The sequence below is a fragment of the Misgurnus anguillicaudatus genome, chromosome 1 (assembly GCF_027580225.2).
Source record: "Misgurnus anguillicaudatus chromosome 1, ASM2758022v2, whole genome shotgun sequence".
Lineage (NCBI taxonomy): Eukaryota > Metazoa > Chordata > Actinopteri > Cypriniformes > Cobitidae > Misgurnus > Misgurnus anguillicaudatus.
Genome location: NC_073337.2, coordinates 30,505,792 through 30,516,345, shown reverse-complemented (window position 1 = coordinate 30,516,345; position 10,554 = coordinate 30,505,792). Strand labels below are relative to the sequence as shown.

General features: G+C 34.6%; 1 protein-coding gene across 1 annotated transcript; it reads left to right on the top strand.

The window, feature by feature from the left end:
- The first annotated feature begins 647 nt into the window (after window positions 1-647).
- LOC141365664 (C-type mannose receptor 2-like) lies at window positions 648-9,504 on the top strand. The gene is made up of 5 exons (XM_073870327.1): window positions 648-681; window positions 2,356-2,721; window positions 6,068-6,409; window positions 8,778-8,863; window positions 9,049-9,504. Exons 1-5 carry the CDS (start codon window positions 648-650, stop codon window positions 9,175-9,177), a joined length of 957 nt encoding a protein of 318 aa, XP_073726428.1. The 3' UTR covers window positions 9,178-9,504.
- Window positions 9,505-10,554: the final 1,050 nt, after the last annotated feature.

The window sequence follows — 10,554 nt, the reverse complement described above, 5'->3', positions numbered from 1 at the left end:
TTAAATTTCTGTCTGGACAATTTTTATTAAACAACAGAAATATTTAAGGTTGGTGGAATTAACCTGTTCCGTGCAAAACTTTTTGTGGGCAGTGCAGTCGCCTCTCAATGATGTTAATATCCACGTTACTCTTTGCACGTTAACAACAATTTGTTGTTTTAAGCTGCAGATGACTCTGGTGGAGAGATGAAATTAATGGGGTTTCCACTTGAGTCCCATCTGTGTAGTTAGTTGTTATTCATGTTAGTTAGATGAGCATGTCACATGTTGTTTATGAATGTGGTCATTCAAACTCAGAAGATGCAGTATTTATCAGACCTGCGTGCGCTTCCTTAAGCTGAACATTTTCATGTTATCTGATGTTATTTGAATCAAGAGCCTTGTATTGCGAAATCAGCTTTTGCATAAATGGTTATGTAAAATTATTTGCATAAGAAAAAAAAGAATGGACAGTACAATAAAAACCCAGACAAGACAAGGTATCTATTGTTGTAGTACGTGTCTAATGTTTTATTGTTGTAAATGAAGAGGTTTCTCTAGTCTTGCATTTATTTTGATACTTGTTTATACATTTGTTTATTTAATTGCGTGTGTGCGATTATTCAAGATATTCGTTTGTTTCCACGTGCAGGAAGATTACATCAACAATGGAGAAGATGTTTTATTTGTTTTTCTTCTCAGGTCAGTGTATTTTTTGTTTCAGTGTGAATATGATATATAATATAGTTTTGGGCATGTACAGCAACAACAGCATTTAGGATATGGTTGTTTCTGCAGTTAAAAAAAAACATTCAATAGGTAGATTCTCCATTTTTTACATATGGATTTTGTGGATGAGAATTCACTTGTCATTGTTTTCCAACAAAATATGCATGCAACAGTTTTTTACAGTAAGTGTAAAATGTGTATAAAAATGATAAAAATATCAAATTTAAGTGCTTTTATACAAAAAAAATCTGCCAATGGGGTAAGCAAAAAATCTTGATCATTTTTCTTGAACACGTAATTCAAGAACAATTCAAGAAAAATTTGCTTACCCCATTGGCAGATTTTTGTGCTTGTTTTATGCATAAAAATCATTTAAATTTTAAAACCACTTATTTTCTTGGGTCGTTTTGCTCATCAAGAAAAAGCTTGATTTAAGAAATTTTAGATATTTTTACTGAAAGCAAGACAAAAAAAATAGGAAACTTTTTCTTGAAAATCATTTTTGCAGTGCAGTTTGTATTCATGAATGTCAATTAAAGATGTCAAAAGCTTATTGTTTGGGGCAGAATGATGTCTAAATTGGCTTTGGAGGGACATATGAAGAATTAAAGGGACATATGAAGCGAGACAAAATATGGATGAGATAATCAACGACTTTCTGCGAATTAACAGATTTTTAACTGCACAACCATTTAAAATCCTTTAATGCATGGAAGCCGTTGATTATCCCACTTATTTCATGGTCATTTGCTAATTCAATTCAATTTTATTTATATAGTGCTTTTCACAATTGTTTAATTGTTTCAAAGCAGCTTTACATTAAAAGATGCAGGAAAAAACACAGAAAAATCATAAAACATAAGCAGCAGAATACAGCGGTTAAGATTTACCATTTGTCATTTCATTCATTTCACCATTAATTTAAAATATTTGTCACTTTTCTGAATATATTTGTTTATTGAATGATAATTGTAATTAAAACAGGATTGATACGATATTATTAATAATGTCTTTTTTCGTGGGTGCACGATGCAAAGCTCGATCTTCATCAGATACTCGCTTAATCGCATGTGTAATCAGAGTTTAGTGTTAAGTTAGTGTCTTTTGTGAACATGAGCGTCTCTTTTATCATAAATCCTTTCAACGCATGTGCAGCGGGCATGGATTTTGACATGACGCGTGATGCACATAGGTTCACATGATGCACTGGACACATATTTTGACATGAAGAGGCACACATCATATTATATATTTTGAATTCATGTACTGGTGGTAATGTATAACTTTTGCATGTAATTAGCACAAAAACTATTAAAAGTTTACTTGCTGGTATTTAAGTATATTTTACCTGTGTAGAGCCATGCTTAGAATTGATAAAAATGTTACGGGCCAACTGGCACATTACAACATTCATATATTTGCCAAAGTGGATTTTTACTCACATTTGCAAGCTTGGAATGATTATAAAATGTACAATAATAATATAATATATAATATCAACACATTTTTCAACAGATTACCAAATTCTTCTCCTAGCATTGTCGGCTTTCATGTTGGTTTTATAAGCATTTACAATAAGCATGTGTAGGCTTTAATATAGTAACCTATTATTAACGGGAGTCTGTCTGTACACTTCCATCTTTACAGGACTCGTTCTCTTCACCCAGAGCATCTCATGTCAGTCTATTCTCATCCAGCAAAATAAGACCTGGTATGAGGCACAAGCTTACTGCAGACAAAATCACATAGACCTGTTCATCGCTCAGAGCACTGAAGACTGGACGTATATAGAAGGAGCCGTTCAACCTTCATTGACTTCAGAGGCTTGGATTGGACTCTACAATGACATTTATAGCTGGCGGTGGTCTTATCAAAATGAGAGCATTATATTTCAGCTTTGGGCAGATGGAGAGCCAAACAACAACTATGGAAACGAGCCATGTGCTTTAATGGAGAATGACACGTGGATCGATTACCCCTGCACTGATCAGTTTCCCTATATTTGTTACAATGGTAAGAGATAAAATCAATGTTTTAATGTAGGTCAATTTCCTTAACAACCCTACACACATCACATTATGTTTTTATCATCTCACAGGTTAGTTTATTGTAGCTACAGTATGTACAACTATAGAATGTGTGAGAATGCAACTTTATTAAAATGCTATTGTTATCATTTATAATTGTATTTTGACAGCAGCACAAACTACATTTATTCAAATATGCAATTATAGCCTATATTTCTGCATCTGTGCCTGTGTAGTTAATGGACTTTGGCTTAATGGAATAGTCTACTCATTTTCAATATTAAACTATGTTATTACCTTAACTAAGAATTGTTGATACATCCCTCTATCATCTGTGTGCGTGCACGTAAGCGCTGGAGCGCGCTGCGACGCTTCGATAGCATTTAGCTTAGCCCCATTCATTCAATGGTACCATTTAGAGATAAAGTTAGAAGTGACCAAACACATCAACGTTTTTCCTATTTAAGACGAGTAGTTATACGAGCAGGTTTGGTGGTACAGAATAAAGCGTAGCGCTTTTCTAAGCAGATTTAAAAGAGGAACTATATTGTATTCGACTCGGCGCAGTAACACCCTCCCTCTCCCATTATGAGAGTGAGAAGGGGAGCGGACTTTTCAGGCGAGTCGAAGTGGAATAGCAATGATTTTTGCTATTTTGTAAACCACTTTTAGTCTCATTTTATTCGTCAACAATACTGCATTATACATTTAAGTATAGTCTTTGTCACATGACCAGCATTTTCGTTGCGTCTCGTTTTCATCACTTTATAAAGGTTCGTTGACAACTATATTCAGTCATACTTTTCGAAAGCAACACTACATACGTTTATGCATAGTGGTTCTTAAAGCATTGACTCCAGCTGCAGTCCACTCTTTGTGAATCCCCCCACATGTTTGAATGGGTTTTGTTTCACAATCCTCTTCAGGGTGTGGTTATCCCTGTTACTTGTACACTTTTTTCTACCACATCTTTTCCTTCCCTTTGTCTCTCTATTAATATGCTTGGTGTCTTTAATATTGAACCTTTTCACAATATTCAAATTTTCTGAGATACTGAATTTGGGATTTTCCTTAGTGGTCAGTTATAATCATCAAAATTAAAAGAAATATAGTAGATAAAACTTTCTGAGATTAAACATCTCTTTTACAGAAGTGACCTTGCCAAGATGAGCAACACAGTATTTAAAAATTAAATTAAAATTAACACATCAAACACCATATAAACACATGATTAGTACAGATTAAAAACATTTATTATATAAATTATTTCTTCCTTCAACAGCTCAATAATAAAATATTTGAAAGTTTTCATCAACATTGGGGTAGCTAATTTTAAGGTATTCTGTTAAAAGTCCCAATCAGTGGGTGCCGCATACAAAAATGCTTGTTTTCCAAATTCAGTTCATATAGATGGTGCTGAAAGGATGTAACACTGTTGTGATTGCACAGAATTAGCTCCTGAAAATTTAAGTTGAGTAAGAGAGCAGGGATATTGTGGCAACTGTCCCAAGATAGTTTTATAAAATAAAAATGTACCAGTGCTTAGGTCTGTGCATCATTGATAATGATAACCATCCGACTCTGTTGTAAAATTCATAATGGTTAGTGCTATAGTTACAATTTAATATAAACCTAAGTGCACCATGATATAAAACAGCCAAAGAATTTAGAGGTTTAGCAGTTGCTGATTTTTACAAAATATTGGCATAATCAAGGACCGGCATAAAAGTGACAGAAACAAATTTTCTTTTTTTATTATTTCTAAAATAAAACCCTAATTTTATTTTTAATTTAGTCCTTAATTGATCAACATGAGATTTAAAAGACAAGAAATCATCCAATATAAAACCAATATATTTATATATTCTGTCACTACCTCTATTTTAGTGCCCTATAAGGTTTTAAGAAATGGTTGATTTGTCACTTGCTTCTTTGATCTTGAGAAGAACATTACTTTAGTTTTAGTCTCGTTCAAAGTCAGGCTTAAATCATAAAGCTTTTGCTCCACATCGTCAAAAGAACATTGTAGCAAAGACACAGCATGATGTAATTTAGGAGCACTACAGTAGATCACAGTATATCGGCATAAAAATAAAAATTAACATTACTAATATTAGCATCAAGGTTATTAATATAAATAATAAAAAGTAAAGGCCCCAAAACGGATCCTTGGGGAACTCCGTTCGTAAATTGCAAAGGTGTGGATGAATGGCCTTTCATCTGAACACACTGTGTCCTGTCTATTCAGTAGCTTTTGAACCACAAATTTGTATCTTTAGACAATCCGATCTGTCTCAGTCTATTTTTCAGTATACTAAGATGGACAGTATCAAGTTTTTGCAATCCTATAAGATCATTAACTTATCACACTTTGTGACATGGACCGTTTAAGCTTGGGTACGACAAGCATGTAGACTGTACGATGATGACACAGAGGCTCCGGTGGCTGCGTCATACGTTAGCAGCATGCACTAGTGTGAAACAAATACCAGTATGCAGGTCATAGCACCAAACACACTGTGCGTTGATCATGCAGAATTTCTGACACTGTCAGAAAACTGTTGTAGGCTATATTTACTGTATTCTCTGAATAATGTACTTAATACTGTATTCTCTTTCTATGTAAGGAATTATAGATGACGGGCCTTTTAATTATGTAAAATAATGCACACCCAAGGTGGTAATGCGGCACAACACGAAATTGAGTTATAATAATAATTCAAATAATTCAAAGTACTGGAGTCAATTATTCCGATATCACGGTTACCACAAATGTTGCTTCAGTGGTTATTTTAAAACATTTGACAGGTCAGGTGTGCGTTTATCAAGAAATAATGCATACCTGTTAAACATTTCTCAACCAATCAGAATAAAGCATTCAACAGCCCCATGTAGCTTCAACGAAATATTACTTTGTGCAAAAGCTTGAACATTGTTAAAGTTAAAGGCCTTGCTAATAAATACTTCAAGCCAAAGCAATCAGATCTCAGCACTGACGAATTGTCACGACACGGAAGGGTTGTAAGGACCGGACGCAAACGCAAGGTTCAAAATAAATAACATTTAATAATAAAAACACGAGGGCAGACATGGTGAAGGCAAGAACACGGGAGCATTAGCACGGGAACGGACAGGGTATCAATGACAATGATCCAGCAGTGAGCAAACAGAAGACAGAGGTATATATACACACAGACTAAATGACAAACAGGTGTGATGAGGCAGGTAATTAATCAATGAATGTCCAGGTGATAACAATCGGAACAGAGACAAGACATGACACGATTAACCGTGACACGAATAAGCTAAAATAATCAACTTTCTTATTACAGAGAGTGCAACATACAAGTTCGTTTACATCTCTACATGGGACACATGGTATGATGCTCAGAGCTACTGCAGACAACATTACACAGATCTGGCCAGCATTCGAAGTCAAAATGAATATGACCAGGTGGCGCTGCTCAAAGATTATGATTATACATGGATTGGTCTCGTCAGGAATGCATGGACGTGGTCAGATGGGACAAATGCAAATGATTCATTAATTCCTTGGATGAGTGGACACCCTTATATAAGTGGGCAGGCAAATCAACCTTGTGGAGCTATAGGTCCTGATGGTATGATAGTGGATCAACTCTGTTCAGAAGCCCTTCCTTTCATCTGTTGGTCCCGTAAGTTTTATCTTTTAACTATTCAGTACACTTACGGTGACTTCCTGTAATCTTCCAATCTTTTCTACAGAGCGCGAAAAATTATGTACAGAAGATAGTTACACATATTACTATCAACTTAAAAAAATCACTTTAGGTAAAAAATGTTAATCAAATATCTCACGGACATAATTCGACAATATTGACTGATGGTAATGGAGTCTGGCAAGTTTAATATTGTAACAATTAAGTTAGGAGTCACATTAATAAAGTGGTGATTGATCCCTCCTCATTAATACAACTGCTTACTTGGATTTCTTCAGAAATTGGTCATAAAATGTGTTCTGATCTTCATCTAAGTCACAACAATAGAGAAACACAGTCTGCTTAAACTAATACCGCACAAGCATTATACATTTTCATGTTTTTATTGAACACAACATGTAAACATTCATAGTGCAGGGTGGAAAAAGTATGTGAAACGTAGTGTTTAATAACTGGTTGACCCTCCTTTGGCAGCAATAATCTCAATCAAACGTTTCCTATAGTTGCAGATCAGACCTGCACAAAGGTCAGGAGCTATTTCAGACCATTCCTCTTTACAAAAGTGTTTCAGTTCAGCAATATTCTTGGGATGTCTGGTGTGAATGTCTTGATAAACTTTGGAATTCATTTTTCTATCGATGACAGTAATTCATCCAGGGCCTGAGGCAGCAAAGCAGCCCCAAACCATGATGCCCCCTCCACCATATTTCACAGTTTGGATGTTAGCATGTGCCAGAGATTTCTGTAAGTCTTTAGCTGACACTCTAGGATTCTTCTTCACCTCATTGAGCATTCTGCGCTGTGCTCTTGCAGTCATCTTTACAGGACGACCACGCCTAGGGAGTGTAGCAACAGTGCTGAAATTTCTCCATTTCTAGACAATCTGTCTTACCATGGACATCAAGGCTTTTAGATATACTTTGGAGCCCTTTCCAGCTTTATGTAAGTCAACAATTCTGGATCATAGGTCTTCTGAGAATGCTTCTTCAGAACAGCAATCTCAAAACTCATGTGTGTTTTTATTGGACATGGCAGCTTTAATCAACACATCCAATCTCATCACATTGATTGGACCCCCGGTTGGCTGACTCCTGGCTCCAATTAACTCTTGGAGAAGTCATTAGCTTAGGGTTTCACATACTTTTTCCACCCTGCACTATGAATGTTTACATGTTGTGTTCAATTAAACATGAAAACGTATAACGTTAGTGCAGTATTAGTTTAAGCAGACTGTGTTTCTCTATTGTTGTGACTTAGATGAAGATCAGAACACATTTTATGATCAATTTATGAAGAAATCCAAGTAAGCCCAAAGGGTTCACATACTTTTTCTTTCAACTATATATATTGTACATGCGTACAGGGGTTAAATTGGGATTTTTTTTGTGGGGTGCTCTGTTGGGGGGGGGTTGAGGGGTAACATGTTTAATCCTGATTACAGCAAAGCCACTGGTGTGTTTCAATTACATTTTGGACTTCTGATAGGATTTTAAAAGTTTCAGCTTTAAAGCTGTGCCAAACTTTAAACCCTGAATTTTAAATGCAAATCTATGAGTCTGACACCCTCTATGCATTTGTTGCACATGTATCTCATTCATACTACTAAATTATGCGGCTTTGTCAGCCTCACTCAAATTTCCTCCTTCATTTCACTCTCTAGCCTAGAGAAATCTCCCTTATAATGACCCCATATTGCCATCTAATGGCAGGGATTAAAATTACAACTTTCACAAAGTAAAGAATACAGGTAACAGTTTACTGAAACTGTTATAATATAGTCTGGTTATTATTTGTATAAATATTAAACAACATGTTATTAAATGTAATTGAGAATACATATCAGCAATAATATCCTCCATTAGATCTATTAATTTTTTTAATGCACCCATTCATCATCTGAGGTTAAAGATCTGTTATCATCCAATCATGCATTAAAGTCTATAAAACTGATGAAACTTGATTCTTTTTTTGTTGTTGTTGTTTGGTGGGGGCACTGATCAAGTTTGTATGGCTCGTGTCAGGTCAACAGTATGAATAGTGTGCACTGGGTTTGATCCCAGAGATTGTGAGCTGAGGCGCACCCTGTATATTTTCTTTATTTCACATCAACACAAGGTTTTTATAATCTCAGGATGTCTAAATTTGTGTGAGCTGTCTGATACATCATCTGTTGTTCTTTACTTTGAGGGCAGCACAATAAACTGGGCGTGTTTAAATTAACACAAAGGAGTTTACTTTGCAGTAGCTGCAAAGAAATAAGTTACAGTAACTTGTTTTAATGAATGTAAATTTATGGTTGTCCTAATAACAATATTTAGGCTTAATACAACTTCTATTCTGACAGATTCAATCAAACAGATTCTTAACATTGAGGTGAAATCCAGTCAGAATCCAAATGACCCTGCAGTGATGGGGATGATCTTACAGAGGGTGAGTATTAAACCATTTATTTATTGTAACTTTAGTGTGTTGTTTTAAAAAAGGTTCAGCTAGTTGAAGTCATGGTACACATGCATATACATGATGAAAACATTGATGTAGATTATGATACATTATGTGCATACAAAAGAATCTGCATAAACGTGACATAAACAAGAACTGATTTTGTTTCTCAGATCAATCAGAAACTGAAGGATCATGGGATAAATGTCATCAGATTAATGTGGAGAGTGCAGCCAGATGGAAATGTTTTCTCACCAAAAGTTTCTGCTGAAAAACCTGAGATTATTTGTTCAGACTTTTAAATATACAACAATTAGAAGCATACATATGAAGTGATTTATTAAATTTGACAGAGTCAGAATTTGCAAATTATAGCATTTCTTCTTTTAAATTAATTATAAAGTGTACTTTAATGATTTGATTTAAGCATTTTCAACTTTAATTATAAGTCTAATGTCATGTTTTTCCACTGTACTTTCTTTATTTTATTTCTTTCTTTTCTTTCTTTACAACCCTGGCCTTATTACTTTTACTTCAGCTAAATGAATAAATATTCATGTCATTGAAATTATATCAATCTGGTAATCTATTTAATTTTTGGCACTGACATTTTTGACATTTTTTATGGTATGGAGGGTGCCAGCCTGGAACACAAGAAGATTATAAAAATACCTTAAAGAAATTCAACAAAATGAAATTATTTACAGGACCCTCAATGCATCCTGTTTTATTGTTTATTTGTTATATTTCTCACGAAATATTTACAAAACACTCACTAAACACTTAATTCTGATTACAAATGAGATTATGTGAGTATCTGGCAAACATAAGGGTCTCTTTTATCCAAAGGGCAACCTTCTGGTCTCTAACATGAAGCCAACAAAAGTGACTTCAACTGAAATTCATGTATTTTAATACAGGTTCACATGACACGGCAGACACATATTTTTTTGCCATTACCCACATCAGGCAACATGTGTTTTGACTAGCTTTACATTCATGCCTCCCAGGAAGAAACGTCACCGCACGCCACTGATCTACAGTATATATTGTTATGTCCCAAGGTCTAGGGTCAAGGTAAATAACATAAATAATTTCATTACAACTTTTCTTGTTTCTGTATTTTATTATTTGAAACCAGTTGCAAATTATTAATAGAAGCACTAAAAATCAGTGAAAGCAAGCTATTTTCAGGGTTGGGTCAAAGCCAAAATAACAAACAAAACTCTACCTTTTTTTAAAAAAATAACTTTTACCCTATAAAAGAAATGTTTAAACAAAATACAAATGCTAACCTAAATCCCTTACTAACACCCCCCAAAAAATAAAAATAAAAACAGGAGAAAATGTAAGGTTTACAATAAAGAAAAAATGGCACCCAAACCCCTACCGCTTCTGTGCTGAATTATGGTGACAATTACTGTAGATTATTTATAATAACAATAATCAAAACACTCAGACACATTGAGTGTTAAAGGGGGAAAAAACGTTTACAGAAAACTGTACAAGACAATGAGACATAAAGGGGAAAAAACAGAAGAAAAAGATATATAACCATATAAAAGTCACTTCACAGAGATAAATTCTTTTTATCAACAGTTTCAATGCTAGTGAAACGAACAAACAACATTCCCCATATTCTCTCTCTCTCTCTCTCTCTCTCTCTCTCTCTCTCTCTC

What these genes read in the sequence shown, in the direction of transcription:
- LOC141365664 (XM_073870327.1), top strand. Translation starts at nt 648, where the DNA reads ATGGAGAAGATGTTTTATTTGTTTTTCTTCTCAG. An exon ending in TCCCTATATTTGTTACAATG is followed by an intron (nt 2,722 to 6,067) that starts GTAAGAGATAAA and finishes TTCTTATTACAG; the next exon opens with AGAGTGCAACATACAAGTTC. An exon ending in TCCTTTCATCTGTTGGTCCC is followed by an intron (nt 6,410 to 8,777) that starts GTAAGTTTTATC and finishes CTATTCTGACAG; the next exon opens with ATTCAATCAAACAGATTCTT.